This window comes from Atractosteus spatula, chromosome 15 (genome assembly GCF_055471065.1).
Source record: "Atractosteus spatula isolate fAtrSpa1 chromosome 15, fAtrSpa1.hap1, whole genome shotgun sequence".
NCBI classification, from domain to species: Eukaryota; Metazoa; Chordata; class Actinopteri; order Semionotiformes; family Lepisosteidae; genus Atractosteus; species Atractosteus spatula.
Genome location: NC_142720.1, coordinates 3,469,540 through 3,487,270, shown reverse-complemented (window position 1 = coordinate 3,487,270; position 17,731 = coordinate 3,469,540). Strand labels below are relative to the sequence as shown.

At 43.6% G+C, this 17,731-nt stretch overlaps 1 protein-coding gene across 1 annotated transcript; it reads left to right on the top strand.

The window, feature by feature from the left end:
* Window positions 1–516: 516 nt before the first annotated feature.
* On the top strand, window positions 517–16,866 carry cfap36 (cilia and flagella associated protein 36). The gene is made up of 10 exons (XM_088934457.1): window positions 517–836; window positions 1,871–1,935; window positions 2,983–3,084; window positions 5,439–5,553; window positions 6,927–7,014; window positions 12,559–12,727; window positions 13,838–13,958; window positions 14,819–14,976; window positions 15,142–15,291; window positions 16,342–16,866. The coding sequence occupies exons 1-10, from the start codon at window positions 734–736 to the stop codon at window positions 16,426–16,428; spliced, it is 1,158 nt and encodes a 385-aa protein (XP_088790583.1). The 5' UTR covers window positions 517–733; the 3' UTR covers window positions 16,429–16,866.
* Window positions 16,867–17,731: the final 865 nt, after the last annotated feature.

Here is a 17,731-nt window from a genome sequence, read left to right as displayed (position 1 = left end):
CTGTTTGGACACGTCTGTTGTCCTTGTCTGTGTGTTTGGGATTTTACAGATTTCAGGGTATGATTGCTGTGGTCTGGCAAGTATTATTATTATGCCCGTGAACATTGTTTAGTCCGTTTTTAATATTCGCACATAAAAATTGATCTTAAAAACAATGTATAACACTTCCAAAAATCTCTGGTTTAAAAATCTCTGGCCTGGGGACAGAGGCCGGATTCAAGATCAGGTTCTGCTGCAAACGAACAGTTCCTGATGGTTTCAGTCCCCACCTGAAAGATGAGATTAAACTTGAAACTTGTAAGCCGCGAAAATGTTCTACTTTTTAAAAAATAACACGAAAAGGAGGTCGGTATGCCACTGATTTTCGATTGTAGATTAAAATGCTTATTTTAAGAGCACAGACCATACCAGGCCGCGAGGATTAGCGTGCACAGCGGAGGGCTGCGTGCTTCACAGCAGCTCATCCGCGAGCGGAGCACGGCGGTCTGACGCACGGCGTTGCCATGGAAGCCGATTAGCGTCATCCGGGTCGCGGGGGGAGTGCGCCTGCGCAGCTCCTGGCCGCGGCGCTGGTTTGCTGCGGGCGGAGCGACGCCAGAAAACGGGGAGCTGGTGGTGGGAGTTGCTGCCGAGTAACAACAACAAATGCCCGAGTGTCTGCGGCTGAGCAAGCGCCCTCCTGGACAGAAGCAGGACGAGACTGAGCCGCACAGGCCGCCCCGTATCCCTGAACATGGCAGAGGACAGCGATTGGGTTGTGGAGAGCATTGCGGGATACCTGGGCAGCCCGGCGTGGGTCGTGCCACTCACGGATTTTATGGAGAATAAATGCACAGGTAGAGTCTCGTCTATTGACATCACTCGAGGGGGTGTTTGCATTAAGTGGGGTGCACTGCTGCGAGCCTGTAGCGCGGTGCTGGACCCGAGGTCAGGCTCGGCAGGGTCCTGGGGTGGGTGGTGATGCCGCAGGGGGTGTCTGCGCTGAATGCGGTTGTTCCCGTCTCTGCATTGGTGCTGGTGCTTGAAAACGCCCTCGGTGCAGAGTGCCGTGTTCACACACTGATCGCAAGAGAGAGGTGGGGGTGTTGGTTAAGACTGTTTTAGCGGTGGCGTTGTTGTTTTCTGTTTGAATCAGGTGGAGGTGTGAAATTCGGGAGCGGGGGGGGCGTGCTGTGTGGACTGACGTAATTTTGAGTCCACAGCAGCGACCCCTCCTCGTGCTAGCAGAGCACGGCCACCCCTTGATGTGCACGGTTCGGTTCGGCCGTCCACGTGTCACGTGCCGGTTGCCTGCTTAATTAATCAATTTTTGCAGTTTTTTTGTACGTCATCTTTGGAAGTGCCTTAACATGCAGTTTAATCTGTTAGTTCGGTAACTTCAAATTGTGATTTGTTGGGGGGAAAATGGTGAACATATGTAACAAAACTACTGGGATAAATCAAATCAGCCTAAATGCCCTCTACAAACACAGGCTTCTGTCGAAGCCTATGCGCCTTATGAAGCGTGTGTCTCACCCCCTCCTCTGAATCTGTGCTACTCCTGTCGGGGAGACGGCTCTGTGTCCCCAGGAGTACCGCGATGTCTCACTTCTGCAACTCTTAAATATTACAGAACAATTGTTATTAGAGATTATTTTACAGGACCTGTTCCTGAAATATTTTGTCCTGACCTCTTTGACGATGGTTGTGCTGTTCTATAATGATAGCGGTGTTAAGAAGAAGATGATAAGTAAGATTGTGGAACTCGGGGGGGGGCTGGTTTAAGCTCCCATTGTGCCAGGTGGGGAATCATGGTGTGTCCGTCAGAGACGTGCGTGACCTCCGCCTGCCACCCTGCTCTCACGTTCTGCGTGTTGTGGTTCGCTTCCAGTCTTCGATGACGAAGATGAAAACAAACTGACCTACACGGAGATCCATCAGCAGTACAAGGAGCTGGTGAGTAAGAGTGGATGGGGCTCGTTAGGCGATGAGGGCTGTTTTAACTAACATTAGAAAAAAGGTATTGAACCAAACAGAAAATAGTATAAAAGTATTGTGTGTATTTTTATAAGCAGCAAAATTCTGTAATCACTGCAGAGTGATTTCACCTTTTTTCCACCTTTCCCAGGATTTAGCATTTTACCATTTATATCCGAATCTTGCTCTCAGTGTAGTTCAGAGGGTACAAGAGGTTTAGCATTGTTTTGTTTTTTCTGGAAGCTGTAAGTGTGAAGTCATATGGCTAAATGATGAGAGCTCATAATCGGCATATAAGAAGTAAACAGTACGAGTTGTGAGTAACTGTGTTTTAACTTTCATTCATGTTTTACTCTCTTTCAAGAAAGGGCTCTTCAGAATAAACAATATGTGAAAACATTTCTGAGGTGGTCCTGTTATTTATCGCTTTTTCATTTAAGGAAACAGTGTAATTCCTTCAAGCATTCAAAAAAATGAAAGGTGTTCAGTTTAGTGCAGCTTCTTAAACCAGCCTTTTCCATTTATTTTTCCATGTGTTTGTCTCCTTGCAGTAAGTTGATTAAGTTGTGGCTTTAACTGAAGTTTTTACAAACAGTGTTGTCACTTCCTGGCTGAGTTTCTTGAATATGAGTGGAATGTTCCAGTTACTCTTGTACACACCTCACCTCTTTGACATCCTGAAAAAGAGGGGATTTGTGTGCTAAAGTCCCTAGAGTGCCTGCAGGCTGTCATAGATGCACTTTGCCAAAACCAACACTATGATCCATGTTTCACAATGTAAGACTAGTCTGGTGTGGGACTCCCGAGAGCTCAGCCTGGGAACTGATCCCTGACTTGTATTTCCTTAGCATGGTTTTAATTTCACAGAACAGTAGAAAGTTTAGTTTGCACTAACCAAAGTGCTGTTGCCACTGTTCAAGCACAAGTGGAGCCTGAATTCACTTGACCTATTGGTAGGACAGGAACCCCAGACACTGTCCACAGTCTGCAGGCCTGGAAGAGTCTTACTCTGTTCACTTATTGCAGGTAGAAAAACTGCTGGAAAACTACATGCAGGAGGTTGGGATCAATGAGGAGCAGCTGTTGGAAGCCTGCACCTCTCCACTCGCCAAGTCCAAAGCCCTGCAGGTTAGTGACTAGCATTGTGTGGCCGGTCAAGCACCAGAACTCCTGGATGCTGTGATCGCAGAGATATCCTGCCAGCCTGAGTCCTGTCCTCACTGGCTGGTACCAAGTGACCTTGATGGCTGTGGCGCATCCTTGTTTCCGATGTCCTGCTGCGATGCAGCGAGTGGCTGCTGAGTGCCTTGTTCTGCTCTTACAGAATCATTTGCATCCAGACTAGCCAACACTCCAATTCCAGAGAGGCACTCTTGAGGAGATAGGCTGTTTAGCATCCAAATTCACTCTTTTGTTTTCTGTCTCCTAAAAGGAGAAATGAAAAATGTCCATTGTAAGGCTGAGGAGTTAGCTTTTGCTTAAGAGAAAGTTTTTGCACAGTAAATGAGCGTTAAAAAAAACATTGTGTAATTGCTGGTTTTTGTTCATTTTGCCCATCATCATGAAGTACTGTACTTGGTGTGTTGTTGCCTGCTTCTTGACAATTATATAAAACTCTGAACTCAACGTCAGCATTGAGGAGCCCGTGCTGACGACACAGCTGACATGAGACAGTGTTAAGTGAGACGTTCGTAGACAGATGGCTTTGACCAAGGCTGGGATCCATTCTAATTTGTGAATATAAAAAAGAATTGGCCAAAGGAGAAACGGGAACTTTGTGAAGCCTGAGTTTGAATGCAGGGTAGTGAAGGGACTTCAGAAGGTCTCTTCTTCAAACCCGAAAATCAGGCTCCAGCTCCTATTAACAAAAGTAAATGGCTCACCTGTGTTGACTGAAGTCGTTGCTTTTCTGTTGTAACATCAGCTTTCTCTCACCTGCCATTTCTCAAGGAATTACATTACAAAGCCTCTTTGTGCGATATCCCTCTACCCGCTACTACAAACTGTGGGCGAAAAATTTAGGAAAAATACAGTACAGTTACCCCTTCATTTACAAACACAATTCGTTTCATGTAACTTGATCAAAAGGCAAAAAACTGTAAATCGAAAACTTAATTCCCACAATAGTATACAGTATGTAAATCCTTTTCCCAAATCCCAGAAGAATCGAGTAATAATTTCTGAACTTTTATATAGTACAAAAGAATTACAATAACAACAGTATTGCTGTGTTAATTACTGACCATTAAAGCCTCATTAACCTAACAGACCACTTTCCATACATCAGATTGTTTTACATTGTCCCATGGTTATGGTATTAAACAAAACCTACAACGCCAGCAATACGTGTAACAGGATTCTTTAATAAAGCCTATATTATGAATCTACAAACCCATTAAATTTATTACATACAGCTTTGAAATGTTCAAATGAAGGTTTTCTTAATGAAAGTTTAAACTGATCAGTTACCAGAAAGCTGAGATTGGTAAGCAGGGGGCATTGTGGAGGAATAAATGTTTCTCTTCATAGAAATAAAAAATTGTATTTCATAAAATATGTATAAACTGCACACTTTGTCGTAGACATTCATATTACTAACACTGTGGAGGATGTAGGATGCTTGGACCTTTGCTAAACACTGAAGTGTTTTCCTCTGCTTTCAGTAGGGTAGGCGCCAAAGAAAGGAATAGCGATAGTCTCTCAGTATTTCCCTGAGCCTGAAAGAGCTGGGAGCATCTATGCTTTATGAGTGTGTTTTTGTTGTTTTCCACTAAAATAAGTTATCTTAAGATAACTGTAAAGCACGTTTATGATCTCACCATGAAAAGAGATTAATAAGCACAATATTAACAACAGTATTCTTTTATAAAATAATAATTCTGTGTCCTAACCACTTCTTTGATTCCAGGAGATTGCATGTATCCCTTGGGTACTAAATAATTGAGCTCCCTCAGGACTGGCACAGTGGTTAGTGGGGCCCTGGGTTCAATTCCTGTGTACTCTCTGCATGGACTTGGCATTTTTCCCTGTGTCTGTGGGGGTTTCCTTCTGCAGTCCAATGACTGGTATGAGAACTGGCCCTGGGTCAAGTGTGTGTGTGTGTCTGTGTGAGCTCTGTGCTGGACTGCTGTCTTGTGCATCCTGCCTTGTGCCCGTTGCTTGGCATTGGATAGGCTTTGACTCCCTCTCAACCCTGTATTGCATAAAGTGGTTAGGAAATGGATGGATGAATTCCCTGTTTTACAGAGGGTTAGTTTGTTTCTGAACTCTGCAAAACCCCTGGCATGTATCATAGGGACACCTTAGTAAAGAACAGGTTGTCATCAGTGTTGATTCTGCTCTAGGGTTCAGTGTACAAAGAAGTGCATGGCCCTACAGTGGGCGATGCAGAGGGTGTGTGTGCACACTGTCTTCGTCTTTCCTATGCTTTGCTGGAACCCTTCGGCCACACTAAGACGACTTCCTGTTTTCTGCTCCCCTAGAATGTCTTTCAGCCAGTGCTTGCAACAGAGGATTTTGAGGTGTTCAAGTCACTGATGGTTCAGAAGAATGTGGAGCTGCAGCTGCAGGCCCTGCGTGTGATTCAGGAGAGGAATGGTAATAATTCTTTCCTTTACGTACTGCTTTCTGTCCTGAATGATCTTGCCTATAGGAGAGGACCCAATTCTTTCACCACTGGAGTGCAGCCCCACCTGGGTGACTTACAATTGATATTATGCGTCAGCTGCCCCATTACACAGCAGATCAGGTGGGAACTGCCACACCAGTTGAATTAAGTAGGAATGTTACGGGGTCAGATTGTCCTTAGCAGAATTTAGCCAGGACACCAGGGTTAAGATGTCTGCTTTTTATATTCAGTGCCATGTGGTCTTTATGACAGAATACTTAGGACCTTGACTTAAAATCCAATCCATGGCACTTCCTTCCTTTAATAGTGGATTACTGATCCAGAGAGTCCTCTGATCGTCGGAGGACTTCTATCCCAGTACTGGTCAGGTCCACCTTTATTTAGCTCTTAGGATCTGATCAGATCAGCCTGCAGGATAGAAAACTGTTCAGGCTTCAGGGTTTGTTCAAACCAGACTCTTCATCTTCATGAAGAAACATGAAGGAGAAGCAAAGTCAGTTGCAACAGTTTCACTGTGTAGAGCTGTTTGCTCGACCCCAGATGGATTAACACTGAAGCTTTATTCATCTTAGACTTTCCTGGGTCGTTAAGAGATTTTCTTGGTTTTAAGATGAAAGGACCTCACCAAATTTGTCTCTGCAAAGTGTTTCTCTGTGGATGATGCCTTGTTCCTGTGTTTAAATGTCAGACTAAGAGCTTTGCAGAGTTATTCAAGTGTTGGCACTCGGCAGGCAGTTGAGGCCCAAAGCCTTCAGGAGTCTGTTTTAACATCTTAACAGCCAGCAGTAACTTGAAACTTGGAACTGTGCCCCCTACACACACCCATTAAACATGAGCTGAGTGAATACATTAATGAAAACACTAAATACTCATATTTATTCCTAGTCTGAAATATGTAATATCACTTATGTTCTTGATCTAAACATGCAAACTTCAAAGTGTAATCAATACTTTTTGTTGTAAATGTATTTTAGCTGATATATGTAATTGTACAATTCAGAGATTTTAAGAGGTCATGAGCGTATGCATGTGATTCAGGCAGGGATTGGATGTCTAGTTTGAGCAATAAGGACAGGCAAATCCTGAGATCTGCTCCTGCCTCCCATCAGTAAAATGCTGTTTGTAGTTCATATTGTTGCACTCCCTTCTTCTGTGTCACATTGGTGTTACGCCCTGTTTCTCTTATCTTTTTTTGGTATTACAGAGCTTGCTGTAGCTTTTCAAATGTATTTTTGTTGTATGGCTCTCATTGTAACTCACCCTTAGGGTTTCAGCCAGATACTACTGCAGCTAATAAGTCTGTCTGTGCTGCTCAGGTATGTTAACTCTCCCCACTGCGCAGGTACCCTGCCCGAGTGTCTGACAGATGGTGCGGACATGATATCAGAGCTGGAGCAGCAGGAGTTAAGGATACTGAAAGAAGTGCTGAAGTAAGTGAATGATCAACTTTTTAATGAATGGAAAATGAGGCCATTCAGCCCATCTAGCCCAGTTGGTAGATAACAAACTGATCTGAGGATCTCATCTGAGCATTCCCAGACAGAATACTGAGTATCTGCTTGGGCAATATGGCAGGGTAGCTTGTTCCACACTCCCACAACCTTCTGTGTAAAGACAGGGCTCCCGTTTTCAATGCACTTCCATGTAGTTTCCACTTGTCTGCTGGGTGATGTCACGCTGTGACTTTCAATACTTCTGCTAGGTTGACATTGTTGATGCCGCCGAGGATGATGAATTCTGGGATCAGGTCTCCTCAAAGGTTTGGTACCTTCAGCCTGTCAGTGTAGGACATTCGCTTAAGCCCCAGAATGAATCCAGTAGCACTTCTCTGGACTGATTCCAAGGCAACAATTTGTTTTTGATAGTTTTGGTGACCAAAATACACAAGTTGTACTGTCAATCATCAGTTGATTGAAATTGTGTACTTTAAACTCTTTCCTAACATTTACTTTGTATTATGTGCTTTATCATTTCTATATGTAAATTATTAACACAGACAGCAAAGTCTTTATCATAAGTAGCCATATATAGCTTAGCATTTCATATTTTGTATTTGTAGTTTTTATGAATGAGCACATTTTAGAGACATTTTACTTTATCCTTTACTATTCTTTTCTTGTTATAATAGAAAAGAAATGCACTGAATTCCCAAATTTTACATTTGTGTAGTCTAGGTGTGACTAACTGGACTCTTTCATGATGAATGGGGACAGCCTTAGTGTGGTTTAGGCACAGTGATTTTCTTTTTTTGTATGAGTTTCTTTTGATGGCCAATTCATGCTTTTTGTTAACATAAATATTCTGAATATTATTATAAATATTCAGATTATTAATAGAAAACAAAGTATGAAAAAGCATGCTTGTACTTGTACAGCCTTGTACTTGGGCTGCTTGCCATGCTCTGGGCTCTAAAGGGAATCTGTGGAATTGCACAAGTTAATTTATTCTCGTTTCTTCCTTTTCTCTCTCCAGGATTTCTGAGCAGGTTTAACTGGACCTCCAGTAGTTCAGGTCTACCCTGTCATTTGCTGGCAGCCATCCTGTTTCCTTTACCTAGCGTCTACACAGTGAACGGCACTCTGGTCAGAGTGCTGCCAGTGCTGATGTGGAGAATAACATGCTTCACTGTGCCCCAGTGACCCATGCAGGGCTTAGACTGAATCTTGGAGCTCATCCACCTCTGATTAGATCAGCAGGTGAATGAAGGACTTGGCGCTGTGGCTGAGATCAGAGAGTTTGCCAGGGGACAGGGGTGAAAGAATGGGACTCAGCAGTGTCCTGCTGCTTTCCGAAACAGCCTTAAAGCTTGTTTCAGTGTGGGACGCTTCGCAAAATGCAGTTGGTTATGAAAACATAAGAGGTTACAAATGAGAAGGCCTATCAGACGTGTGTGATTACTTGTAATTGATCCAAGGTTTCCTTCTGGCTGTTTCTTGAAAGAATCTGGGGTATTGGCTTCAAAAACATGTGTGGGTAGCTTGTTCCACACCCCACATTACTCACATTCTGTGTGGTGAACTACTTACTTTCTGATCTCACTTTTAGACGAGCTTCTATGTAGTGTCCACTTGACTCCTCTGTTTTGTTTTCACTGTCGAGTCTGAAGTGGTCCGCTGGGTTGAGCTTCTGAATATTTGAATCGGGTCCTCTCGTAGTCTGTTCATGCTCCATTCTAGATCTATACAGTTCTTTTAGCCTTTCGGAGTTGGACATTCCCTTCAGCCCTGAAATGTACCTGGTTACTACTCTCTGGACTGGCAGCTCTCAGTTCCTCTCCCACTCTGTAACTTCTGTAACTTCTGCTTCTCTTACATATATACACGTGACGTCTCTCTGATGAGAGTTTTCTCGCAGTCACTGTCTTGCAGTGGACGCTGTAAAGAAGTGAAGAGTTGTGGGTCTGGTGAAAGTGGATGATCACCTGCAGGAATGATAACTTCCTGCTGTGGGAGCTCTGGATAGTCCCATAATGGGATTGATGCTATTCCCGCTAAGCTAGGTCTTAGGAGCTGTGTCTATGGTGAAGTAATCTTCTTAAGACTGTTAATATCAGGTTGTGGGATTTGCACTGTGAGGCAACTGTGTAAATAGTATTTTTAGCTCTGATGGATTTTGAACAAAAGCTGACATGGATCTTATCAGATACCCCTCTATCCCTTTTCTCCCTGATGCTCCTGGTTGATGTAGTAATGTCTGTTGCCTTGTAATGTGGAAACTAGTTTCATTTATTCACTGGGATTTCTGTTTCAGTTTTTCACCTCTGTAGTGTGCTCTCACGAGGCACCAGTTCTGTAGGGGTTTGGGCATTTACTGGGACAATTATTAATTGTAGCATTAAGTCACAAAATGATTCTTTTGATGGTCTTAGAATCCAACCATGCGGTATAACTCAAACAACGCACACACACAGGTACTAATACACGAGGATACATTTATTAATACATAGAATATGCATATAAACCTAACAGATCTTATCGTGAGGGTCATCAGAATACAAATATATTTATTCATTCAGTTACGAAGAGTTACACATATCAAGAGGACATACGTTCGGTATATCATTCATTTAGACCGTTTCGTAAATGAACTTGGTTATAACTTCTATATTAGATACTCGAAACAAGTACATAACTCTTAGGAATTAAATTGATATCAACTGGTTGGGATAACAATTGAATTCTCGAGCTGTAATGCAGTGAAGTTGAATACTCATCCAATCTCTGGGGATTCAGATCTCCTGCAGACAGAAGCAAAGAAACAGTTGCAGGCTTGTTGCTGTCCAATCCGCGCTCTCTGGCTCGATGCCAGGCAGTGGCTCGGTGCAGCTGGAGAGATTCCTGCTGCGCTGCTCTCTGAAGACCGGCTAGTTAGTGTTGGCTTTAACTAGTGAAGTTTGTGCACAGGAGAAAAGATGACTGTGGGTCCCAGCAGGTCAGGAAGAAGACCGGTTTGTTCCTGATGAAGCGCTAGTTCTGAACACTGATTCAGCTGTCCACAGTTCCGACCTGTTCACGAGGCTTGCTGCTGGTGCTAACCTTGGGTGGATCCTCTGGTTACACTGGCAACCTCCACTCTAGACTCTTAGAACAAAGGAAAGTTCTGGCACTCGGACACACTGGCTGTTACGTGGTTGTTCGGGCTGAGTCTCAGGATGGTCAGGTGATGTCCTGCCCTTGGGAGCCTTTCTGCTCCTGGGCCGTCCTGCCCTGGAATTGTTCTTCCCCTGGAATTCTCCTTTTTGGAATTCTCCTGTGTTGCCTGTTTTTACCTGGAGGAACTGCAGGTTGTTCATTGGCTGGAAGTTTCATGGGCATCAGAGTCCCACGTGGGGTTAACCTGCCCTGCCAGTCCCTGATTGGTTGATCAAGGTGAGATATGAGTCACTTACTCCTGACACTTAGGAATGCAGTCCAGATGTCCATCTGGCACTCCCTAGACAGATAGGCGCCAATGGATGACCATTGATCATGATAGCCAGGCTTAGCTAAGTGCATCCCCCTTTGGGAGCTGTCCCTTATCAAAAGAAAACATCTTTAAATCAGCCTGCATGAATAGCTTCTCTGTGGCTGCACCACAGAGATGAAGAGAGAGATGGGGCCTCATTTGGGAAAGCACAGCAACACTTAATTCTGTCTTATTAACAAGCATTGCCGCTACATACCATACATGTTGTGAATACAGAACAGAAAAGACCAGAAGACAACAGAGGAGAGGAACCAAAAACTCCTTAGTAAGGAGAAAAAAAACCTCCAGGGGTCCAAGGTCAACTGGCTGCCCAACCCCTTTGGGCATGCTAACATTATAAGATGCTGAAACAGCCAGGCTGGGGTGAGATAATAATAATAAACTTTATTTTATATAGCGCCTTTAAAGGTGGCTTCTCAAAACGCTTTACAGAATGATAACAACAATAAATAAAAAGAATACACAAGATAAAACACAATTACAATATACAGAGGAGACTGTGGATGGTGGTACTAAGAAAAGTAGAAGCAGAGGGGTGAAGAATGGAACCAGTTAAGTAAAGGGTCTTCTAAAGAAGAAAGTTTTGAATCTGGATTTGAAGGACTTTAGGGGAGGAAACTCTCTGATATCCTTGGGCAGAGAGTTCCAGAGCTTGGGGGCATAACAGGAGAGGGCCCTTTCACCCACAGAGTTTAGACGGGCTTGGGGGACAGTTAAGTGACCAGAATTAGAGGAGCGAAGGTTGCGAGGTGGGGAGTAGGCGATAATAATTCAGAGAGGTATTGAGGCGCCAAGCCATGCAGAGCCTTATAGGTGAGCATGAGGATTTTAAAGTCCACACGGAATTTGACAGGAAGCCAGTGCAAGGACTCCAGGATAGGAGTAATGTGATCACTTGCACTAGACCTGGTCAGGATTCTGGCTACCGAATTTTGGACATACTGCAGTTTGTTCAAATTAGATTTAGATAACCCAGCGAGTAGAGCATTACAGTAGTCAATTCGAGAGAACACAAATGTGTTGATCAGCTATTCAGCCACAGTTAGTGATAGCATAGTGCGCAGTCTAGCGATATTTCTGAGGTGAAAAAAAGATGTTTTAACAATATGGTGCACATGTGGGTCGAATGTTAAACCAGAATCTAATATCACCCCAAGGATTTTCAATTTAGACCGAAGCTCAAGTACAGAACCATCTAAAGATAGGGTTACAGGATTGGCTTTACGAAGTTGATGGGGGGTGCCAATAAGCATGACTTCAGACTTGTCACAGTTAAGATGAAGGAAATTTTGAGTCATCAAAGTTTTATGTCAGAGGTGCAATTAGATAGAATAGAGACAGTCACATCACTGTCAGGTTTGGTATGTATGTATATTTATATTACATAATGTAAATGTATATTTGAGTATCATCAGCGTAGAAATGATAGCTGAGGCCATGTGATCTTAAAAGCTGATCAAGTGGAAACATGTAAATGCTGAAGAGCAAGGGGCCCAGTATTGAGCCCTGAGGAACACCAGACTTAACAAAACAAATTTCAGACCTATACCTATTAAGAGAGACAAAGTGACAGTAATCAGTGAGGTAAGACTTGAACCATTTGAGAGCAGTGTCAGAAACTCCAAACAGTCTCAAGACAAGAAAGTAAGATGTCATGGTCAACAGTGTCTAAAGCAGCACTGAGATCAAGAAGGATGAGTATACAAAGAGAACCAGAATCAGAAGCTATCAGAAGATCGTTAGTGACTTTGACCTGGGCAGTTTCTGTGCTGTGAATTTGATGGAAGCCAGATTGGAGGGGTTCAAAAAGGTTGTTTGTCATGAGGTGGTTATGTAACTGAAATGTGACAGCACGTTCTAGAATTTTTGCAAGGAAGGGTAAGTTGGAGATGGGGCGAAAATTGTTAAGATTGTCGAGAGCCATGTTGGGCTTTTTTGGCACGGGGGTAATGGCAGCAGTTTTGAGGACCGACTTTCACCTTTACCTTTACCCTTATCTGGGGGTGCAGGAGATCAAAGGAAGAGTATGAGCAGGACATGGCGAGGAGGCGGCTGTCGGAGGACGAGGGTGGCTCGACTTCCAACAGCAGTACAGAGCGGATGGCCTTTGACAGCACCGAGCGGCAGGACACAGTGCCAGGCCAGGCGTCTGAGAAACGGACCGAGAGCACGCCTTCTGTGAGTCTCTCCTCCTGCGGCAGCAGCGAGTTTCCAGGTCCAGGGACCTGCTTTTCAGTGCAAACCAGTCTTACTTAAAGTATTTAAAAAAAGGCGCCATCCTTCAGATGAGACATAAAAGCAAGGTCCTGACTCTCTGTGGTCATTAAAAATCTCAGGGCATTTCTCAAAAAGAGCAGGGGTGTTACCCTGGCGTCCTGGCCAATTTCCCATTAGCCTTTACAGTCATGGCCTCCTAATAATCCCCATCTCTAAACTGGCTTCATCATTCTGCTCTCCTCCCCACTGATGGCGCACTCTGGCTGCTGGCCCACATGGTGGTGGTGGAGGGGAAAATCCATTACCTGTAAAGAGCTTTGAGTGGAGTGTCCAGAAAAAAAGCTATATAATTGTAAAGATTATTACTTAATTCAGATTTGGGATTCATTAGTCTGGATTAATATGGTCTATAGCCACTAACTGAAAATACCCTTAATGTCAGAAGACCTCTGTCCACTTCATTTATTTTTGCAGGGTTGCATCCTTGAGGCCGCCGTTTCTCTCAGTCAGAAAGAGATTTTTCTCCAAACCCTGATGCAATATTTCAGTTTATTTTTATATAGCGCCTTTCACAACAAGGTTGCCCCAAGGCACTTAACAAAGCTGTGTGACAATATTTCATGGCATTACAATACAGGAAGAGAAAAAGCCAGAAGACAACACTGTTATTTGCTGTGGACACTGGAAAGGAGGACTGCCTATCTACAGATGTTAACCTAGTAGATCTGAGATGGCAGACTGACATTCAATACGTTCAGGGTACTTGACTCTTTGCAAGCCTGTTGAACCTGTTGACACATGAACAAGTCAGCTTTTATGAGACAACAGCTCCAACTTCCTGCAGTACGGTAATCAACATAGGTAGTGTTGACTTGATAAAGTGATATGATAAACTACATTCGGGGTTTGTTTGGACCCATATGCTTGGGAAATGATGGGCATGTGAACAAAAAAATGAATTAAATCTACCATTACATGAAAGATGATGTTCTTGGAGCTAACATAGTGTGATTAAAATGGACAGCCGAGATGTAATCCAGAGAATGTGATGTTGGTATGTTTTTTTTGTAGGTGTGCAATGCCTCAAGGATGGCCGAGGACAAAAATATAAAAAGTGCTGCCAAAGCCGGGGATAACATGACACACGGCACCAACAAAGCTGGCACACAGCCCACTGCAAAGCTGCTGCCTGGTAGGTGGTAGGTGTAAAGATGTGCTTGTGTCTTGTGTCTTGTGAATTATGTGGTACTGTATTAGCAACTGTACAACCTTTGCATTACTATATAAGTAATGCAAATGTCATTCAGTTGCTAATATAATAATTAAAGTGAAACAGTATATTTAAATCTTATGACAAATGAACTGGTCTGGCTCTTATTAATGGTGGTCTTGTAACACTCTGGAGTGTACAACTTAGAGGAGTCCGCACTGTGGTGTTTATTTGCTTAGCAAAGACAAGACCAGTGTATACCCAAGATGTCCTATAGCCATGTAGAATAGTGCTGCTCTAATCCGCAACAAGAAACCATCCATGTTCAGTAACTGCTTTACACTTAGCGGGTTCAGCTATAAACCTGGCAGGCACATGCAGGATTCACTCGGGGTGGGACAGCCCTTGGGCACCCATGCATAAGGAGAGGGCACAACGGAGAGATGCCATTTAAAGGCAACAGCTGCAGAAACAGAAACTCTTGGCTGAAAAGCTGAAGGAAGTCCTCAGAAAATCCTGAGGGGGTTTTGGACTGTGGGAGGGATCTGAAGCACCTGGAGAAAACATAGTGAGAATATGTTCAGGTGGGGAGCTGCATCAGCATGTGTTGGCTGCAGAGGAACGAGTAATAGGTTTATTCCATGCTGAAGAGAGAAGAAAGAAAACACGTTTCGGCCCAAAAACACTGAAATTTTCCAGGTACCTGTTAGGCAGCTATGCACACATTCTTCTCCTTTCCCCGCATGGGACTGCAGTGAGTTTTGTGCCTCTTCAGGCTGGAATGAGTGTTTTGGGTGCAGTCAGTGAATAATCTGGTGCAAACTGTTGAATGTGTCGCCCAGGGAGGAGCGGTGCAGATGCTAAGCTTCTGGCCCCTGTGAGAGCTCCAGTCAGGGGGTCCGAGCCAGCGGCAGACCCCAGGGAGAAGAGCAGCACCGAGGCTGCCGAGGCCTGGCTGGAAGAGGCGCGTAGGGAGGCCGGGATATCCAGGCCTTTCACGGTGAGTTCACGTGCTCTTTTTACAGTTGGAAGGACTGAAGGAAGTTCATTACACCTCTCAGTTGTTAATAGCAGCTTGAGTACTCACTGGTGCAAATCTGGAGTGTCATTAGGCCTTGTTAGCAAACTGAGTTACTTAAACTGTGCGTGTGCGCGTGTGCTGTAGGAGCTGTCGGCTGCACAGCAGGAGCAACTCCAGCAGAGGGCGCACTATCTGAGACAGCAGAGGGACAGGCTGCTAGCCATGAAGAGAGAGCAGAGAGACAAACTGTCCACGTCAGAGGAATCACCAGTGGCTCTTGCCCCCAGGACCGTGGTAATGAACCTTTTGACCTGTAGCAGACACACCAGCAATAACTGTTTTATCAAGGTGGAGGTTAATTGGGATCAGAATAGGAATACTGTATGTCCAAGTCATCTGAATGCCACATAAATTTCTGTAGTATTTTGATCCTCCTTGATGCAAATAATCACTGATACTTTAGGATGGAATTTCCTTCATCGAGGACAAGCATGGCAGAAAGATAATTACTAACTTTTGACAGATACTGGTTAATATCAATATCAATATCAATTAGCAATATCTTGAAAATCAGTGCTCCAATGAAAAAAATGTACAGATGCTATATTTCATTTTACATACTTAAACCCCACTTTTTGAACAACCCTTGCATCAAACAACTAGGTTCAGTACTGCCAAACAAATTTATTATCCATGTACTCAACACATTATTTTAAACGAAGAACTTGGGACACTGCGCTGCTACAACCATTAAGCAAACACTGTGATGTCATTAATTACACAGCACTTCAAACCAGGACTTCCTTTTTGTTTTGCGTTGCCTTTGTTTCACAGTTGTATACTGTACTGTTTCTGTCGTCATGCAAAAAAGGACAGTTCTGGTACACGAGTCAATGATAAAGTTGCTGAAGAGAGTGTACAGGCAGCGAACTGGTCCCAGCCGAGACAGGCACACAGGGCACCTAAACAGTGTTTTGTTGTGTGATGCATTTGGGATTGAGTCCCTTTTATTTCTGCATAGAACATTACACAAAATCATCTACATCATTCTGTGTAGGGGAGGGTCAGCTTTAATCTGCTGATGATGTGCTATCTTCATGTTCAATATACCCTTGACAAAAAATAAATCTCTTCTGAGTGGGTAATATTATTGTTTTAGGTTTCTTTACTGATCATGCAGCTGCATCATGGCTGGTAGGAGGTTTTGCCTGTGGGTATAACCCGCACATGTAGAGCTACAGCAAACGTCAGGGTTGTTGTAATTCAAGTGCCCAGTAGCATAGGTCTTAAGTAAAGGCAGGAGGTGCTATGGGGCACAATGTTAATGTTTTGTTTTCTCAAAAGGAAATTTCTGAAGAGGAGAAAAGACAGCTGCAGAAACGGAAACACTTGGCTGAAAAACTGAAGGAAGAAGTCATCAAAAAATCGTGAGGGAGTTTTGGATCTGGATAAGTACTGGTTTCTTCAAGCACCTTGGACCTCAGCAGATGGATTTTTGTGCCAGTTCCACTGTGCAGCTCTAGCTAGGGAACACAGTATTGACTATTCTTCCTTCTTCTTCATCAGAATCATTCACTTTACAGCCACAGGTGCAGAGGAGCAAATAAATGGACTGAATTATCTGGCTGTAATGACCTGTACACTGTTTAATAAAAAAAATTCTATATATTTTTTTTAAATTAGAGCTTATCTAGTTTAAACCACAGTGGCCTAAGAACATAAAATAGCCTCTTATTTAGGTTAATTTGCCATTTGCCATGCTTCCCTTAGACAGACAACCACCTGATGTTACTGTACCAATCTAAACTTTCATCAGGCACAAAGTACCAAAGATGTGATCTCTGTATTAAAGTTTATTTATACAAGTCTGAACCACTGTGTCAAAAGCCAACTTTTAACACACCACTCCACTACAGGGGAAATTTCACAATGTTGTGTCCGTTATTCACTATTTTAAAGTTCCAGGACGCTGTAAATATACTGGTAGAAAACAATGAAAGTAGACCAGCCTGGACATCATTCATACAGGGACTTCATAGAAATCCATATCTTTGGCATTAGCTGATCACCAGTAGGCAGGTGCCTATAGAGAAAAAATGCTTTGTTGACAGGAGTGTTGCATAGCCTAAAGAAATTATACGTCTATTGCGAACAAGAGGGCTTAGGCTCAGAATTATTTCACAGATAGGTCAGGAAAGACCAGGCTTAAAAACCCCATGGCTGCTTGCCCAGTTCTATGCCACAGTTTTAATGCATAGGACCAGCAATGCAGTCTTAGAGGCAAAATGAGCCGGGAAGCACCCTTTGACTCAGCTGCACTTTGCAGGTTATGATGGTAAAGACTCAGCTGCCGTTTCTCAAACAAGGGTTGTCAAGGTATGTATACACCTTGTACTGAATAACTGTAGCTGCCATCATGCATTCAAAGTCACATGAGCTAGAAGAGAGGATGCAAGTTCTTCTGTAGGTATCCCAGGACCCCCATTAGGGTTCTGAAAGCCATAGGTCACTATCTGCTAAAAAAAAAAGCCAGGTCCTCTTTCCCCACAAGCCCATGTACATGGGTCAGAATAAAGCTCATTTCAAAGGTGCCCCCATTATTCTGACAAGCTCCCCGGAAAGAAGCTGGGGACTTGCTGCTGGAACAGATCCACTTGCGGACCATCGCGTATGAAGCTGCACAGGAACGGAACAGAGGTTAATTTCACACACTTTTCAGCATGAAAATGATGAA

What these genes read in the sequence shown, in the direction of transcription:
- cfap36 (XM_088934457.1), top strand. Translation starts at nt 734, where the DNA reads ATGGCAGAGGACAGCGATTGGGTTGTGGAGAGCATTGCGGGATACCTG. An exon ending in ATACTGAAAGAAGTGCTGAA is followed by an intron (nt 7,015 to 12,558) that starts GTAAGTGAATGA and finishes CTGGGGGTGCAG; the next exon opens with GAGATCAAAGGAAGAGTATG. An exon ending in GGATATCCAGGCCTTTCACG is followed by an intron (nt 14,977 to 15,141) that starts GTGAGTTCACGT and finishes CGTGTGCTGTAG; the next exon opens with GAGCTGTCGGCTGCACAGCA.